Raw genomic sequence first — 19,503 nt, 5'->3', positions numbered from 1 at the left:
TCGCTCTGTGTCTGACCCCGGGAGTGTGTGATGGGACGGTGTGGAGGGAGATTCACTCTGTGTCTGACCCCGGGGGTGTGGGATGGGACGGTGTGGAGGGAGATTCACTCTGTGTCTGACCCTGGGGGTGTGTGATGGGACGGTGTGGATGGAGATTCACCCCGCGTCCAACCCCGGGAGTGTGTGATGGGACGGTGTGGAGGGAGATTCACTCTGTGTCTGACCCCGGGAGTGTGCGATGGGACGGTGCGGAGGGAGATTCGCTCTGTGTCTGACCCCGGGAGTGTGTGATGGGACGGTGTGGAGGGAGATTCACTCTGTGTCTGACCCCGGGGGTGTGGGATGGGACGGTGTGGAGGGAGATTCACTCTGTGTCTGACCCCGGGAGTGTGTGATGGGACGGTGTGGAGGGAGATTCACTCTGTGTCTGACCCCGGGAGTGTGTGATGGGACGGTGTGGAGGGAGATTCACTCTGTGTCTGACCCCGGGAGTGTGCGATGGGACGGTGCGGAGGGAGATTCACTCTGTGTCTGACCCCGGGAGTGTGTGATGGGACGGTGTGGAGGGGGATTCACCCCGTGTCCGACCCCGGGAGTGTGTGATGGGACGGTGTGGAGGGAGATTCACTCTGTGTTTGACCCCGGGAGTGCGTGATGGGACGGTGAGGGAGATTCACTCTGTGTCTGACCCCGGGAGTGTGTGATGGGACGGTGTGGAGGGAGATTCACTCTGTGTCTGACCCCGGGAGTGTGTGATGGGACGGTGTGGAGGGAGATTCACTCTGTGTCTGACCCCGGGAGAGTGTGATGGGACGGTGTGGAGGGAGATTCACTCTGCGTCTGACCCCGGAGGTGTGTGATGGGACGGTGGGGAGGGAGATTCACTCTGTGTCTGACCCCGGGAGTGTGTGATGGGACGGTGTGGAGGGGGATTCACTCTGTGTCTGACCCCGGGGGTGTGTGATGTGACGGTGGGGAGGGAGATTCACTCTATGTCTGACCCCGGGGGTGTGGGATGGGACGGTGCGGGGGGAGATTCGCTCTGCGTCTGACCCCGGGAGTGTGTGATGGGACGGTGCAGAGGGAGATTCACTCTGCGTCTGACCCCGGGGGTGTGGGATGGGACGGTGGGGGGGGAGATTCGCTCTGCGTCTGGCCCCGGGAGTGTGTGATGGGACGGTGCAGAGGGAGATTCACTCTGTGTCTGACCCCGGGGGTGTGGGATGGGACGGTGTGGAGGGGGATTCACCCCGTGTCCGACCCCGGGAGTGTGTGATGGGACATTGAGGAGGGAGATTCACCCCGCGTCCGACCCCGGGAGTGTGTGATGGGACGGTGTGGAGGGAGATTCACTCTATGTCTGACCCCGGGGGTGTGGGATGGGACGGTGGGGGGGGAGATTCGCTCTGCGTCTGACCCCGGGGGTGTGGGATGGGACGGTGGGGGGGGAGATTCGCTCTGCGTCTGACCCCGGGAGTGTGTGATGGGACGGTGCAGAGGGAGATTCACTCTGTGTCTGACCCCGGGTGTGTGTGATGGGACGGTGTGGAGGGAGATTCACTCTGTGTCTGACCCCGGGGGTGTGGGATGGGACGGTGGGGGGGGAGATTCGCTCTGCGTCTGACCCCGGGGGTGTGGGATGGGACGGTGGGGGGGGAAATTCGCTCTGCGTCTGACCCCGGGGGTGTGTGATGGGACGGTGTGGAGGGAGCTTCGCTCTGTGTCTGACCCCGGGAGTGTGTGATGGGACGGTGCAGAGGGAGATTCACTCTGCGTCTGACCCCGGGAGTGTGTGATGGGACGGTGTGGAGGGAGATTCGCTCTGTGTCTGACTCCGGGAATGTGTGTGATGGGACGGTGGGGAGGGAGATTCGCTCTGTGTCTGACCCCGGGAGTGTGTGATGGGACGGTGTGGGGGGAGATTCACGCTGTGTCTGACCCCGGGAGTGTGTGATGGGACAGTGTGGAGGGAGATTCGCTCTGTGTCTGACCCCGGGGGTGTGGGATGGGACGGTGGGGGGGGAGATTCGCTCTGCGTCTGACCCCGGGGGTGTGGGATGGGACGGTGTGGAGGGGGATTCACCCCGTGTCCGACCCCGGGAGTGTGTGATGGGACGGTGTGGAGGGAGATTCACTCTGTGTTTGACCCCGGGAGTGCGTGATGGGACGGTGAGGGAGATTCACTCTGTGTCTGACCCCGGGAGTGTGTGATGGGACGGTGTGGAGGGAGATTCACTCTGTGTCTGACCCCGGGAGTGTGTGATGGGACGGTGTGGAGGGAGATTCACTCTGTGTCTGACCCCGGGAGAGTGTGATGGGACGGTGTGGAGGGAGATTCACTCTGCGTCTGACCCCGGAGGTGTGTGATGGGACGGTGGGGAGGGAGATTCACTCTGTGTCTGACCCCGGGAGTGTGTGATGGGACGGTGTGGAGGGGGATTCACTCTGTGTCTGACCCCGGGGGTGTGTGATGGGACGGTGGGGAGGGAGATTCACTCTGTGTCTGACCCCGGGAGTGTGTGATGGGACGGTGTGGAGGGGGATTCACTCTGTGTCTGACCCCGGGGGTGTGGGATGGGACGGTGTGGAGGGGGATTCACCCCGTGTCCGACCCCGGGAGTGTGTGATGGGACATTGAGGAGGGAGATTCACCCCGCGTCCGACCCCGGGAGTGTGTGATGGGACGGTGTGGAGGGAGATTCACTCTGTGTCTGACCCCGGGGGTGTGGGATGGGACGGTGGGGGGGGAGATTCGCTCTGCGTCTGACCCCGGGGGTGTGGGATGGGACGGTGGGGGGGGAGATTCGCTCTGCGTCTGACCCCGGGAGTGTGTGATGGGACGGTGCAGAGGGAGATTCACTCTGTGTCTGACCCCGGGGGTGTGGGATGGGACGGTGTGGAGGGGGATTCACCCCGTGTCCGACCCCGGGAGTGTGTGATGGGACATTGAGGAGGGAGATTCACCCCGCGTCCGACCCCGGGAGTGTGTGATGGGACGGTGTGGAGGGAGATTCACTCTATGTCTGACCCCGGGGGTGTGGGATGGGACGGTGGGGGGGGAGATTCGCTCTGCGTCTGACCCCGGGAGTGTGTGATGGGACGGTGCAGAGGGAGATTCACTCTGTGTCTGACCCCGGGGGTGTGGGATGGGACGGTGGGGGGGAGATTCGCTCTGCGTCTGACCCCGGGGGTGTGGGATGGGACGGTGGGGGGGAGATTCGCTCTGCGTCTGGCCCCGGGAGTGTGTGATGGGACGGTGCAGAGGGAGATTCACTCTGTGTCTCACCCCGGGGGTGTGGGATGGGACGGTGTGGAGGGGGATTCACCCCGTGTCCGACCCCGGGAGTGTGTGATGGGACATTGAGGAGGGAGATTCACCCCGCGTCCGACCCCGGGAGTGTGTGATGGGACGGTGTGGAGGGAGATTCACTCTATGTCTGACCCCGGGGGTGTGGAATGGGACGGTGGGGGGGGAGATTCGCTCTGCGTCTGACCCCGGGGGTGTGGGATGGGACGGTGGGGGGGAGATTCGCTCTGCGTCTGACCCCGGGAGTGTGTGATGGGACGGTGCAGAGGGAGATTCACTCTGTGTCTGACCCCGGGTGTGTGTGATGGGACGGTGTGGAGGGAGATTCACTCTGTGTCTGACCCCGGGGGTGTGGGATGGGACGGTGGGGGGGGAGATTCGCTCTGCGTCTGACCCCGGGGGTGTGGGATGGGACGGTGGGGGGGGAAATTCGCTCTGCGTCTGACCCCGGGGGTGTGTGATGGGACGGTGTGGAGGGAGCTTCACTCTGTGTCTGACCCCGGGAGTGTGTGATGGGACGGTGCAGAGGGAGATTCACTCTGCGTCTGACCCCGGGAGTGTGTGATGGGACGGTGTGGAGGGAGATTCACTCCGTGTCTGACCCCGGGAGTGTGTGATGGGACGGTGTGGGGGGAGATTCACGCTGTGTCTGACCCCGGGAGTGTGTGATGGGACAGTGTGGAGGGAGATTCGCTCTGTGTCTGACCCCGGGGGTGTGGGATGGGACGGTGGGGGGGGAGATTCGCTCTGCGTCTGACCCCGGGGGTGTGGGATGGGACGGTGGGGGGTGAGATTCGCTCTGCGTCTGACCCCGGGAGTGTGGGATGGGACGGTGGGGGGGGAGATTCGCTCTGCGTCTGACCCCGGGAGTGTGTGATGGAACGGTACGGAGGGAGATTCACTGTGTGTCTGACCCCGGGAGTGTGTGATGGGACGGTGTGGAGGGAGATTCGCTCTGTGTCTGACCCCGGGAGTGTGTGATGGGACGGTGTGGAGGGAGATTCGCGCTGTGTCTGACCCCGGGGGTGTGGGATGGGACGGTGGGGGGGGAGATTCGCTCTGCGTCTGACCCCGGGGGTGTGGGATGGGACGGTGGGGGGTGAGATTCGCTCTGCGTCTGACCCCGGGAGTGTGGGATGGGACGGTGGGGGGGGAGATTCGCTCTGCGTCTGACCCCGGGAGTGTGTGATGGAACGGTACGGAGGGAGATTCACTGTGTGTCTGACCCCGGGAGTGTGTGATGGGACGGTGTGGAGGGAGATTCACTCTGTGTCTGACCCCGGGAGTGTGTGATGGGACCGTGTGGAGGGAGATTCACTCTGTGTCTGACCCCGGGAGTGTGTGATGGGACCGTGTGGAGGGAGATTCACTCTGTGTCTGACCCCGGGAGTGTGTGATGTGACGGTGTGGAGGGAGATTCACTCTGTGTCTGACCCCGGGAGTGTGTGATGGGACGGTGTGGAGGGGGATTCACTCTGTGTCTGACCCCGGGGGTGTGGGATGGGACGGTGTGGAGGGGGATTCACCCCGTGTCCGACCCCGGGAGTGTGTGATGGGACATTGAGGAGGGAGATTCACCCCGCGTCCGACCCCGGGAGTGTGTGATGGGACGGTGTGGAGGGAGATTCACTCTGTGTCTGACCCCGGGGGTGTGGGATGGGACGGTGGGGGGGGAGATTCGCTCTGCGTCTGACCCCGGGGGTGTGGGATGGGACGGTGGGGGGGGAGATTCACTCTGTGTCTGACCCCGGGAGTGTGTGATGGGACGGTACGGAGGGAGATTCACTCTGTGTCTGACCCCGGGAGTGTGTGATGGGATGGTGGGGATGGAGATTCGCTCTGTGTCTGACCCCGGGAGTGTGTGATGGGACGGTGTGGAGGGAGATTCACTCTGTGTCTGACCCCGGGAGTGTGTGATGGGATGGTGCGGAGGGTGATTCACTCTGCGTCTGACCTCGGAAGTGTGTGATGGGACGGTGTGGAGGGAGCTTCACTCTGTGTCTGACCCCGGGAGTGTGTGATGGGACGGTGTGGAGGGAGATTCACTCTGTGTCTGACCCCGGGAGGTGGTGATGGGACGGTGTGGAGGGAGATTCACTCTGTGCCTGACCCCGGGAGTGTGTGATGGGACGGTGTGGAGGGGGATTCACCCCTTGTCCGACCCCGGGAGTGTGTGATGGGACGGTGTCGAGGGAGATTCACTCTGTGTCTGACCCCGGGAGTGTGTGATGGGACGGTGTGGAGGGAGATTCACTCTGTGTCTGACCCCTGGAGAGTGTGATGGGACAGTGTGGAGGGAGATTCATTCTGTCTCTGACTCCGGGAGTGTGTGATGGGACGGTGTGGAGGGAGATTCACTCTGTGTCTGACCCCGGGAGAGTGTGATGGGACGGTGTGGAGGGAGATTCACTCTGTGTGTCTGACCCCGGGGGTGTGGGATGGGACGGTGTGGAGGGAGATTCACTCTGTGTCTGACCCCGGGAGTGTGTGCTGGGACGGTGTGGAGGGAGATTCACTCTGTGTCTGACCCCGGGAGTGTGTGATGGGACGGTGTGGAGGGAGATTCACTCTGTGTCTGACCCCGGGCGTGTGCGATGGGACGGTGCGGAGGGAGATTCACTCTGTGTCTGACCCCGGGAGTGTGTGATGGGACGGTGTGGAGGGGGATTCACCCCGTGTCCGACCCCGGGAGTGTGTGATGGGACGGTGTGGAGGGAGATTCACTCTGTGTTTGACCCCGGGAGTGCGTGTTGGGACGGTGAGGGAGATTCACTCTGTGTCTGACCCCGGGAGTGTGTGATGGGACGGTGTGGAGGGAGATTCACTCTGTGTCTGACCCCGGGAGTGTGTGATGGGACGGTGTGGAGGGAGATTCACTCTGTGTCTGACCCCGGGAGAGTGTGATGGGACGGTGTGGAGGGAGATTCACTCTGCGTCTGACCCCGGAGGTGTGTGATGGGACGGTGGGGAGGGAGATTCACTCTGTGTCTGACCCCGGGAGTGTGTGATGGGACGGTGTGGAGGGGGATTCACTCTGTGTCTGACCCCGGGGGTGTGTGATGGGACGGTGGGGAGGGAGATTCACTCTGTGTCTGACCCCGGGAGTGTGTGATGGGACGGTGTGGAGGGGGATTCACTCTGTGTCTGACCCCGGGGGTGTGGGATGGGACGGTGTGGAGGGGGATTCACCCCGTGTCCGACCCCGGGAGTGTGTGATGGGACATTGAGGAGGGAGATTCACCCCGCGTCCGACCCCGGGAGTGTGTGATTGGACGGTGTGGAGGGAGATTCACTCTGTGTCTGACCCCGGGGGTGTGGGATGGGACAGTGGGGGGGGAGATTCGCTCTGCGTCTGACCCCGGGGGTGTGGGATGGGATGGTGGGGGGGGAGATTCGCTCTGCGTCTGACCCCGGGAGTGTGTGATGGGACGGTGCAGAGGGAGATTCACTCTGTGTCTGACCCCGGGGGTGTGGGATAGGACGGTGTGGAGGGGGATTCACCCCGTGTCCGACCCCGGGAGTGTGTGATGGGACATTGAGGAGGGAGATTCACCCCGCGTCCGACCCCGGGAGTGTGTGATGGGACGGTGTGGAGGGAGATTCACTCTATGTCTGACCCCGGGGGTGTGGGATGGGACGGTGGGGGGGGAGATTCGCTCTGCGTCTGACCCCGGGAGTGTGTGATGGGACGGTGCAGAGGGAGATTCACTCTGTGTCTGACCCCGGGGGTGTGGGATGGGACGGTGGGGGGGGAGATTCGCTCTGCGTCTGACCCCGGGGGTGTGGGATGGGACGGTGGGGGGGAGATTCGCTCTGCGTCTGGCCCCGGGAGTGTGTGATGGGACGGTGCAGAGGGAGATTCACTCTGTGTCTGACCCCGGGGGTGTGGGATGGGACGGTGTGGAGGGGGATTCACCCCGTGTCCGACCCCGGGAGTGTGTGATGGGACATTGAGGAGGGAGATTCACCCCGCGTCCGACCCCGGGAGTGTGTGATGGGACCGTGTGGAGGGAGGTTCACTCTGTGTCTGACCCCGGGAGTGTGTGATGGGACGGTGCGGAGGGAGATTCACTCTGTGTCTGACCCCGGGAGTGTGTGATGGGACGGTGTGGAGGGAGATTCACTCTGTGTCTGACCCCGGGAGTGTGTGATGTGACGGTGTGGAGGGAGATTCACTCTGTGTCTGACCCCGGGAGTGTGTGATGGGATGGTATGGATGGAGATTCACTCTGCGTCTGACCCCGGAGGTGTGTGATGGGACGGTGGGGAGGGAGATTCACTCTGTGTCTGACCCCGGGATTGTGTGATGGGACGGTGTGGAGGGGGATTCACTCTGTGTCTGACCCCGGGGGTGTGGGATGGGACGGTGTGGAGGGGGATTCACCCCGTGTCCGACCCCGGGAGTGTGTGATGGGACATTGAGGAGGGAGATTCACCCCGCGTCCGACCCCGGGAGTGTGTGATGGGACGGTGTGGAGGGAGATTCACTCTGTGTCTGACCCCGGGGGTGTGGGATAGGACGGTGGGGGGGGAGATTCGCTCTGCGTCTGACCCCGGGGGTGTGGGATGGGACGGTGGGGGGGGAGATTCACTCTGTGTCTGACCCCGGGAGTGTGTGATGGGACGGTACGGAGGGAGATTCACTCTGTGTCTGACCCCGGGAGTGTGTGATGGGATGGTGGGGATGGAGATTCGTTCTGTGTCTGACCCCGGGAGTGTGTGATGGGACGGTGTGGAGGGAGATTCACTCTGTGTCTGACCCCGGGAGTGTGTGATGGGATGGTGCGGAGGGTGATTCACTCTGCGTCTGACCCCGGGAGTGTGTGATGGGACGGTGTGGAGGGAGATTCACTCTGTGTCTGACCCCGGGAGTGTGTGATGGGATGGTGTGGAGGGAGATTCACTCTGTGTCTGACCCCGGGAGGTGGTGATGGGACGGTGTGGAGGGAGATTCACTCTGTGCCTGACCCCGGGAGTGTGTGATGGGACGGTGTGGAGGGGGATTCACCCCTTGTCCGACCCCGGGAGTGTGTGATGGGACGGTGTGGAGGGAGATTCACTCTGTGTCTGACCCCGGGAGTGTGTGATGGGACGGTGTGGAGGGAGATTCACTCTGTGTCTGACCCCGGGAGAGTGTGATGGGACGGTGTGGAGGGAGATTCACTCTGTGTCTGACCCCGGGAGTGTGTGATGGGACGGTGTGGAGGGAGATTCACTCTGTGTCTGACCCCGGGAGAGTGTGATGGGACGGTGTGGAGGGAGATTCACTCTGTGTGTCTGACCCCGGGGGTGTGGGATGGGACGGTGTGGAGGGAGATTCACTCTGTGTCTGACCCCGGGAGTGTGTGATGGGACGGTGTGGAGGGAGATTCACTCTGTGTCTGACCCCGGGAGTGTGTGATGGGACGGTGTGGAGGGAGATTCACTCTGTGTCTGACCCCGGGAGTGTGTGATGGGACGGTGTGGAGGGGGATTCACCCCGTGTCCGACCCCGGGAGTGTGTGATGGGACGGTGTGGAGGGAGATTCACTCTGTGTTTGACCCCGGGAGTGCGTGATGGGACGGTGAGGGAGATTCACTCTGTGTCTGACCCCGGGAGTGTGTGATGGGACGGTGTGGAGGGAGATTCACTCTGTGTCTGACCCCGGGAGTGTGTGATGGGACGGTGTGGAGGGAGATTCACTCTGTGTCTGACCCCGGGAGAGTGTGATGGGACGGTGTGGAGGGAGATTCACTCTGCGTCTGACCCCGGAGGTGTGTGATGGGACGGTGGGGAGGGAGATTCACTCTGTGTCTGACCCCGGGAGTGTGTGATGGGACGGTGTGGAGGGGGATTCACTCTGTGTCTGACCCCGGGGGTGTGTGATGGGACGGTGGGGAGGGAGATTCACTCTGTGTCTGACCCCGGGAGTGTGTGATGGGACGGTGTGGAGGGAGATTCACTCTGTGTCTGACCCCGGGAGTGTGTGATGGGACGGTGTGGAGGGAGATTCACTCTGTGTCTGACCCCGGGAGAGTGTGATGGGACGGTGTGGAGGGAGATTCACTCTGTGTCTGACCCCGGGAGTGTGTGATGGGACGGTGTGGAGGGAGATTCACTCTGTGTCTGACCCCGGGAGAGTGTGATGGGACGGTGTGGAGGGAGATTCACTCTGTGTGTCTGACCCCGGGGGTGTGGGATGGGACGGTGTGGAGGGAGATTCACTCTGTGTCTGACCCCGGGAGTGTGTGATGGGACGGTGTGGAGGGAGATTCACTCTGTGTCTGACCCCGGGAGTGTGTGATGGGACGGTGTGGAGGGAGATTCACTCTGTGTCTGACCCCGGGAGTGTGCGATGGGACGGTGCGGAGGGAGATTCACTCTGTGTCTGACCCCGGGAGTGTGTGATGGGACGGTGTGGAGGGGGATTCACCCCGTGTCCGACCCCGGGAGTGTGTGATGGGACGGTGTGGAGGGAGATTCACTCTGTGTTTGACCCCGGGAGTGCGTGATGGGACGGTGAGGGAGATTCACTCTGTGTCTGACCCCGGGAGTGTGTGATGGGACGGTGTGGAGGGAGATTCACTCTGTGTCTGACCCCGGGAGTGTGTGATGGGACGGTGTGGAGGGAGATTCACTCTGTGTCTGACCCCGGGAGAGTGTGATGGGACGGTGTGGAGGGAGATTCACTCTGCGTCTGACCCCGGAGGTGTGTGATGGGACGGTGGGGAGGGAGATTCACTCTGTGTCTGACCCCGGGAGTGTGTGATGGGACGGTGTGGAGGGGGATTCACTCTGTGTCTGACCCCGGGGGTGTGTGATGGGACGGTGGGGAGGGAGATTCACTCTGTGTCTGACCCCGGGAGTGTGTGATGGGACGGTGCAGAGGGAGATTCACTCTGTGTCTCACCCCGGGGGTGTGGGATGGGACGGTGTGGAGGGGGATTCACCCCGTGTCCGACCCCGGGAGTGTGTGATGGGACATTGAGGAGGGAGATTCACCCCGCGTCCGACCCCGGGAGTGTGTGATGGGACGGTGTGGAGGGAGATTCACTCTATGTCTGACCCCGGGGGTGTGGAATGGGACGGTGGGGGGGGAGATTCGCTCTGCGTCTGACCCCGGGGGTGTGGGATGGGACGGTGGGGGGGGAGATTCGCTCTGCGTCTGACCCCGGGAGTGTGTGATGGGACGGTGCAGAGGGAGATTCACTTTGTGTCTGACCCCGGGTGTGTGTGATGGGACGGTGTGGAGGGAGATTCACTCTGCGTCTGACCCCGGAGGTGTGGGATGGGACGGTGGGGGGGGAAATTCGCTCTGCGTCTGACCCCGGGGGTGTGTGATGGGACGGTGTGGAGGGAGCTTCACTCTGTGTCTGACCCCGGGAGTGTGTGATGGGACGGTGCAGTGGGAGATTCACTCTGCGTCTGACCCCGGGAGTGTGTGATGGGACGGTGTGGAGGGAGATTCGCTCTGTGTCTGACTCCGGGAATGTGTGTGATGGGACGGTGGGGAGGGAGATTCGCTCTGTGTCTGACCCCGGGAGTGTGTGATGGGACGGTGTGGGGGGAGATTCACGCTGTGTCTGCCCCGGGAGTGTGTGATGGGACAGTGTGGAGGGAGATTCGCTCTGTGTCTGACCCCGGGGGTGTGGGATGGGACGGTGGGGGGGAGATTCGCTCTGCGTCTGACCCCGGGGGTGTGGGATGGGACGGTGGGGGGTGAGATTCGCTCTGCGTCTGACCCCGGGAGTGTGGGATGGGACGGTGGGGGGGAGATTCGCTCTGCGTCTGACCCCGGGAGTGTGTGATGGAACGGTACGGAGGGAGATTCACTGTGTGTCTGACCCCGGGAGTGTGTGATGGGACGGTGTGGAGGGAGATTCGCTCTGTGTCTGACCCCGGGAGTGTGTGATGGGACGGTGTGGAGGGAGATTCGCGCTGTGTCTGACCCCGGGGGTGTGGGATGGGACGGTGGGGGGGAGATTCGCTCTGCGTCTGACCCCGGGGGTGTGGGATGGGACGGTGGGGGGTGAGATTCGCTCTGCGTCTGACCCCGGGAGTGTGGGATGGGACGGTGGGGGGGAGATTCGCTCTGCGTCTGACCCCGGGAGTGTGTGATGGAACGGTACGGAGGGAGATTCACTGTGTGTCTGACCCCGGGAGTGTGTGATGGGACGGTGTGGAGGGAGATTCACTCTGTGTCTGACCCCGGGAGTGTGTGATGGGACCGTGTGGAGGGAGATTCACTCTGTGTTTGACCCCGGGAGTGTGTGATGGGACCGTGTGGAGGGAGGTTCACTCTGTGTCTGACCCCGGGAGTGTGTGATGGGACCGTGTGGAGGGAGATTCACTCTGTGTTTGACCCCGGGAGTGTGTGATGGGACCGTGTGGAGGGAGGTTCACTCTGTGTCTGACCCCGGGAGTGTGTGATGGGATGGTATGGATGGAGATTCACTCTGCGTCTGACCCCGGGGGTGTGTGATGGGACGGTGGGGAGGGAGATTCACTCTGTGTCTGACCCCGGGATTGTGTGATGGGACGGTGTGGAGGGGGATTCACTCTGTGTCTGACCCCGGGGGTGTGGGATGGGACGGTGTGGAGGGGGATTCACCCCGTGTCCGACCCCGGGAGTGTGTGATGGGACATTGAGGAGGGAGATTCACCCCGCGTCCGACCCCGGGAGTGTGTGATGGGACGGTGTGGAGGGAGATTCACTCTGTGTCTGACCCCGGGGGTGTGGGATGGGACGGTGGTGGGGGAGATTCGCTCTGCGTCTGACCCCGGGGGTGTGGGATGGGACGGTGGGGGAGGAGATTCACTCTGTGTCTGACCCCGGGAGTGTGTGATGGGACGGTACGGAGGGAGATTCACTCTGTGTCTGACCCCGGGAGTGTGTGATGGGATGGTGGGGATGGAGATTCGCTCTGTGTCTGACCCCGGGAGTGTGTGATGGGACGGTGTGGAGGGAGATTCACTCTGTGTCTGACCCCGGGAGTGTGTGATGGGATGGTGCGGAGGGTGATTCACTCTGCGTCTGCCCTCGGGAGTGTGTGATGGGACGGTGTGGAGGGAGATTCACTCTGTGTCTGACCCCAGGGGTGTGTGATGGGACGGTGCGGAGGGAGATTCACTCTGTCCCAGCTTGCCTCCCTGACTCGTGCCCTGTCTGCCCAGGTGACTGGATCCTGCTGTTGTTCGGCGACGGTGACCCTTACAAAAGTCACTGCCAGGGGGAGCGGCGGAAGGTGCTGCTGATGATCTCCTGCGAACCAGGCATCGTCTCGGTGAGTGTCTTGCCCCTCTCCATCCCCGTGTCCCTGTCGTTCCAGCCAGCACGATGCTGACCCACCGTGGGCGTCTGATACTGAACGCCTCCTCGAGTATGCCCTCGTCCCAGATGGGGCAGCCCACCGGCTTCCTCAGCAAGAGGGAACTGGGGGTCCACGTCGATCGATCTGCCCCTCAGAGGAAGGACGCCGTAGGGTAGTCGGGGGATTGAGTCCGAGAGGGACGTGGGAATGTCGCGGCTCTTTCAAACCTTGTTCAGACCCCCATGTGGAGTATTGCGTTCAGTTCTGGTCGCGTCATGTGAGTAGGGATTAGAGAGGGTGCAGATTAGATTCACCAGGATGCTGACTGGATTAGAGAGGGTGCAGAGGAGATTCGCCAGGATGCTGTCTGGATTAGAGAGGGTGGGGAGGAGATTCAGCAGGACGCTGCCTGGATTAGAGAGGGTGCAGAGGAGATTCTCCAGGATGCTGTCTGGATTAGAGAGGGTGCAGAGGAGACTCACCAGGACGCTGCCTGGATTAGAGAGGGTGCAGAGGAGATTCACCAGGATGCTGCCTGGATTAGAGAGGGTGTAGAGGAGATTCACCAGGATGCTGCCTGGATTAGAGAGGGTGCAGAGGAGATTCACCAGGATGCTGCCTGGATTAGAGAGGGTGCAGAGGAGATTCACCGGGACGCTGCCTGGATTAGAGAGGGTGCAGAGGAGATTCACCAGGATGCTGTCTGGATTAGAGAGAGTTCAGAGGAGATTCACCAGGATGCGACTGGATTAGAGAGGGTGCAGAGGAGATTCACCAGGATGCTGTCTGGATTAGAGAGGGTGCAGAGGAGATTCACCAGGATGCTGCCTGGATTAGAGAGGGTGCAGAGGAGATTCACCAGGACGCTGCCTGGATTAGAGAGGGTGCAGAGGAGATTCACCGGGACGCTGTCTGGATTAGAGAGGGTGCAGAGGAGATTCACCAGGATGCTGCCTGGATTAGAGAGGGTGCAGAGGAGATTCACCAGGATGCTGCCTGGATTAGAGAGGGTGCAGAGGAGATTCACCGGGACGCTGCCTGGATTAGAGAGGGTGCAGAGGAGATTTACCAGGATGCTGCCTGGATTAGAGAGGGTGCAGAGGAGATTCACCAGGATGCTGCCTGGATTAGAGAGGGTGCAGAGGAGATTCACCGGGACGCTGCCTGTATTAGAGACGTGGGTTTTTTTACACAGACAGTTGGGGGTGTGTGGAACGCCCTGTCAGGGGTGCTGGTGGAGGCAGGTACATTCGGGACATTTGAGAGACTCTGGATAGGCAGATGGGTGATGGAGAAATGGAGGGTTAAGGAGGAGGGAAGGATTAGTTTGGTGTTGGAGTGGCGGACCGGCAGAGCGAGCTCAGGGTGAGAATGGTCGTCATCTCCTCCCCTCGCTCCTGGAGGGCCTATGTTCCTGGGAGTGGGGCCTGTGTATTTCCCAGGAGGGTGGGGGGTGGATATCGGGACCCCCACCACCCTCGGCTTCCGGCGTTCCTGGAGGGGTCTCCATGCTCCCTAGTAAAGTCCGGGGTGGGGGTTTGTGTCAAGATCTCTGAGGATCTGACCTGGTCCCAACATATCGATGTAGTTATAAAGAGGGCAAGACAGTGTCTATACTTCATTAGGAGTTTGAAGAGATTTGGCACGTTAACAAATACACTCAAAAACTTCTATAGTTGTACGGTGGGGAGCATTCTGACAGGCTGCATCACTGTCTGGTACAGAGGGGCTACTGCACAGGACCGAAAGAAGCTGCAGAGGGTTGTAAATCTAGTCGGCTCCATCTTGGGCACTAGCCTACAAAGTACCCAGGACATCTTCAGGGAGCGGTGTCTCAGAAAGGCAGCGTCCATTATTAAGGACCCTCCAGCACCCAGGGCATGGCCTTTTCTCACTGTTACCATCAGAAGCCTGAAGACACACACTCAGCGATTCAGGAACAGCTTCTTCCCCTCTGCCGTCTGATTCCTAAATGGACATTGAAACCTTGGACACCACCTCAGTTTTTTTAAATATGTATTATTTCCGTTTTTTGCATGGTTTTTAATCTATTCAATGTACGTATACTGTAATTGATTGATTGATTACTTCCAGACTATGTATTGCACTGAACTGCTGCTGCTAACATCGAACAGTACAGCACACTACAGGCCCTTCGGCCCACAATGTTGTGCCGACCCTCAAACCCTGCCTCCCATATAAGCCCCCACCTTAGATTCCTCCATATACCTGTCTAGTAGTCTCTTAAACTTCACTAGTGTATCTGCCTCCACCACTGACTCAGGCAGTGCATTCCACGCACCAACCACTCTCTAAGTGAAAAACCTTCCTCTAATATCCCCCTTGAACTTCCCAGCCCTTACCTTAAAGCCATGTCCTCTTGTATTGAGCAGTGGTGCCCTGGGGAAGAGGCGCTGGCTATCCACTCTATCTATTCCTCTTATTATCTTGTACACCTCTATCATGTCTCCTCTCATCCTCCTCTCCAAAGAGTAAAGCCCTAGCTCCCTTAATCTCTGATCGTAATGCATACTCTCTAAACCAGGCAGCATCCTGGTAAATCTCCTCTGTACCCTTTCCAATGCTTCCACATCCTTCCTGTAGTGAGGTGACCAGAACTGGACACAGTACTCCAAGTGTGGCCTGACCAGAGTTTTATAGAGCTGCATCATTACATCGCGACTCTTAAACTTTATCCCTGGAAGGTAAAATCTGATCGCAAACCTCCGCTGCCTTGTGGCCATACCCACTCATGGGGAAGGCTTCAGGAATAAATCCCAAGGGAAAAATCTGGAGCTGGAGTCCCTAAGGCAGTCTTACATTGAGTTCAATGCTGACTGGCAACTCCTGGTGCCGAACTGTATGGGTCTCTGCTGTTCCTTAGGGCTCCTCAGATGCGTGGAGAGGGGAAGCCTGCTGCCTGGGCAACAGCTCACTCAGCCGTGTCGTGTTCTCCTGGCTTGCGTATCCGGACAGCTGGGACACAAAATCCATGGTCGGCCCTGACTGACGGAGGCCTCACGATTCAGATGCAGATAAAGAGGTCACGAGTGTACGATTGTGATCTGCTATTGCTGTAGCCTAACACATAACATAGAAAATAGGTGCAGGAGTAGGCCATTCGGCCCTTCGAGCCTGCATCGCCATTCAGTACGATCATGGACTTTCTGTGTTCTGTGCTGGGGTGGTGTTTGGTCTGCTGGGATTGAGCTGGGTCTGCTGGGAGTGTTGCGTCTAGGAGTTTGTTGGGTCTGCTGGGAGTGTGTTGGGTCTACTGGCACTGCCGTGTCTTTGGAAGTTTGTGTCTTCTCTGCTGGGTTGGTGTTTGGTCTGCTGGGATTGTGTTGGGTCTCCTGGGAGTGTTGTGTCTTTAGGAGCTTGTGTGTTCTGTACTGGGATAGAAACATAGAAAATAGGTGCAGGAGTAGGCCATTCGGCCCTTCGAGCCTGCACCGCCATTCAGTATGATCACGGCTGATCATCCAACTCAGAACCCTGTACCAGCCTTCCCTCCATACCCCCTGATCCCTTTAGCCACAAGGGCCATATCTAACTCCCTCTTAAATATAGCCAATGAACTGGCCTCAACTGTTTCCTGTGGCAGAGAATTCCACAGATTCACCACTCTCTGTGTGAAGAAGTTTTTCCTCATCTCGGTCCTAAAAGGCTTCCCCTTTATCCTCAAACTGTGACCCCTCGTTCTGGACTTCCCCAACAACGGGAACAATCTTCCTGCATCTAGCCTGTCCAATCCCTTTAGGATCTTATACGTTTCAATCAGATTCCCCCTCAATCTTCTAAATTCCAGCGAGTATAAGCCTAGTCGATCCAGTCGTTCATCATATGAAAGTCCTGCCATCCAGTTAATGTATTGCATTGAACTGCTCTTGCTACGTTGACAAATTTCACGTCCCACGCCGGTGATAATAACCCCAATTCTGATCAGCTGTCCTCCAACACTATCCTCACTCTTGGCTGATTGTCCCCCCCTCTGGGAGGTGGCATTCCTGGGTGGGCCTGTGCGTTCCCCAGGAGTTAGCGGGGTCGGTGGGGGGGACAGACAGAGCTCGCTCTCTGCCTCTCCCCCTGGGTGGGCTCGCCGGGAAGGTGGGGGGTGGACCGAGATCTCACTCCTCATCCCCCGAACCGCACCCACCCTGTTCACTGAAAGTAAGCACTTTTGCACTTTTTTTCAACAACTATATCAATTAAGTTTTGCAGTTCTGCATCCACTTTGGTGGTAAGAACGGGAAGGCAGATTATTATCTAAATGGAGTCAAGTTAGGAAAAGGGGAAGCACAACGAGATCTAGGTGTTCTTGTACATCAGTCACTGAAAGCAAGCATGCAGGTACAGCAGGCAGTGAAGAAAGCTAATGGCGTGCTGGCCTTCATAACAAGGGGAATTGAGTATAAGAGCAAAGAGGTCCTTCTGCAGCTGTACAGGGCCCTGGTGAGACCACACCTGGAGTACTGTGTGCAGTTTTGGTCTCCAAATTTGAGGAAGGACATTCTTGCTCTTGAGGGAGTGCAGCGTAGGTTCACAAGGTTAATTCCCGGGGTGGTGGGACTGTCATATGTTGAAAGATTGGAGCGACTGGGCTTGTATACACTGGAATTTAGAAGACTGAGAGGGGATCCGATTGAAACATATAAGATTATTAAGGGATTGGACACGCTGGAGGCAGGAAGCATGTTCCCGCTGATGGGTGAGTCCAGACCCAGAGGCCACAGTTTAAGAATATGGGATAGGTCATTTAGAACGGAGTTGAGGAAAAACTTTTTCACCCAGAGAGTGGTGGATATGTGGAATGCTCTGCCCCAGAAGGCTGTGGAGGCCAAGTCTCTGGATGCTTTCAAGAAAGAGATGGATAGAGCTCTTAAAGATCGCGGAATCAGAGGTTATGGGGATAAGGCAGGAACTGGATACAGATTGTGGGTGATCAGCCAGGATCACAGTGAATGGCGGTGCTGGCTCGAAGGGCCAACCCCCGCAGCTATTGTTCACTGACACTCTCTCTCTCTCACAGGGCAGATTTGCGGTGACCCTGGAGCAGAGGGAGAAGGTGTCTGACTGCTTTTACTTGTTCGAGATGGACAGCAGCGTGGCCTGTCCCAGGAACGTCAGAAAGCTGAGCAGCGGATCTGTGCTGCTGATCCTGTGAGTCCCGGGGGGGACGGGGAGGGAGGGAGAGTCTGGCAAACGCAGCGTCGGATTACTGGCCAGACTCTCGGCAGTGTGGAGGATCAGGGGGATCTTGGGGTCCGAGTCCATAGGACACTCAAAGCTGCTGTGCAGGTTGACTCTGTGGTTAAGGAGGCAGACGGTGTATTGTCCTTCATCAATCGTGGGATTGAGTTTAGGAGCTGGGAGGTAATGTTGCAGCTAAATCGGACCCTGGTCAGACCCCACTTGGAGCACTGTGCTCAGTTCTGGTCGCCTCACTACAGGAAGGATGTGGAAACCATAGAAAGGGTGCAGAGGAGATTGACAAGGATGTTGCCTGGATTGGGGAGCATGCCTTATGAGAATAGGTTGAGTGAACTCGGCCTTTTCTCCTTGGAGCGACGGAGGATGAGAGGTGAACTGATAGAGGTGTACAAGATGATGAGGTGAATGGTGGGTCGGAGAGGGGCAAGAGAGAGGGGGAATGGTGGGTCGGAGAGGAGAGAGAGGGGAACAGATGTTCACGGGCGAAAGCACAGAATTAATGTGGAGGAAGTTTAGTACTGGGTTCAGGATAGGTTTGTCCCACTGAGACAAGGAAAAAGTGGTAGGAAAAGGGAACCGTGGCTGACGAAACACGTGAGGCAACTCGTCAAGAGGAAGAAGGAAGCATATGTTAGATATAAGATGAAGGAAGCAGGAGGGGCTCATGAGAAATATAGGGTAGCCAGGACGGAGCTTAAGAAAGGAATTAGGAGAGCTCGAAGGGGGCATGAGAAGGCCTTGGCATGTAGGATTAAGGAGAACCCCACGGCGTTCTGTGTGTATGTGAAGAACAGAAGGATGACAAGAACGAAGGTGGGGCCTCCAAAGGATAAAGAAGGCAACATGTGCCTGGAGACGGAGGAGGTTGGGGAGGTCCTAAATGAATACTTTGCTTCAGTATTCACAAGTGAAAAGGACCCTGATCAGGGTGAGGTCGAAATAGAACAGGCCTGTGTGCAGGACAATGTGCAGATTAAGGAAGAAGAAGTGTTGGATCTTCTTAAAAGCATCAAGATTGATAAGTCCCCAGGGCCGGATGTGATATACCCCAGGTTGCTGTGGGAAGTGAGAGAAGAGATCGCTGGAGCGGTAGCTATGATCTTTGAATCCTCTTTGTCTGCAGGGGAGGTGCCGGAGGATTGGAGAATGGCAAATGTAGTTCCCTTGTTTAAAAAAGGTAATAGGAAGAATCCTGGGAACTATAGACCGGTGAGACTTAACGTCGGTGGTCTGCAAACTATTGGAAAGGATTCTTAAGGATAGGATCTACGAGCATTTGGAGAAGTACAGTCTACTCAAGGATAGTCAACATGGCTTTGTGAAGGGAAGGTCGTGCCTCGCGAGCCTAATTGAGTTTTTTGAAGAGGTAACAAAAGAAATTGGTGAGGGTAGGGCGGTAGATGTGGTCTACATGGATTTTAGCAAGGTATTTGACAAGGTCCCCCAGGAGGGACTCATCCAGAAAGTCATGAGGCATGGGATCAGTGGAACCTTGGCTGTTTGGATAAAAAATTGGCTTACAGGAAGAAAGCAGAGGGTAGTAGTGGAAGGAAAGTATTCTGCCTGGAGGTCGGTGCCTAGTGGATCCCGCAAGGATCTGTCCTGGGACCCCTGCTCTTTGTGATTTTTATAAATGACCTGGATGAAGAGGCGGAAGGATGGTGGAGTAAGTTTGTGGATGACATGAAGATTGG

General features: G+C 58.7%; 1 protein-coding gene across 1 annotated transcript in view; it reads left to right on the top strand.

Moving 5' to 3' along the window:
• Nucleotides 1-19,503, top strand: part of m6pr (mannose-6-phosphate receptor (cation dependent)) — a 48,008-nt gene that overhangs the window by 25,298 nt on the left and 3,207 nt on the right. Inside the window, exons 3-4 of the mRNA XM_063037691.1 lie at nucleotides 12,462-12,571; nucleotides 17,628-17,758. Coding sequence (XP_062893761.1) covers nucleotides 12,462-12,571; nucleotides 17,628-17,758 — 241 coding nt within the window. The remainder of the gene's footprint in view (nucleotides 1-12,461; nucleotides 12,572-17,627; nucleotides 17,759-19,503) is intronic.

This window comes from Mobula hypostoma, chromosome X1 (assembly GCF_963921235.1).
Source record: "Mobula hypostoma chromosome X1, sMobHyp1.1, whole genome shotgun sequence".
Classification (NCBI taxonomy): Eukaryota; Metazoa; Chordata; class Chondrichthyes; order Myliobatiformes; family Myliobatidae; genus Mobula; species Mobula hypostoma.
The sequence above is the reverse complement of the archived record's forward strand: the minus strand, read 5'-3'. Positions and strand labels throughout refer to the sequence as shown.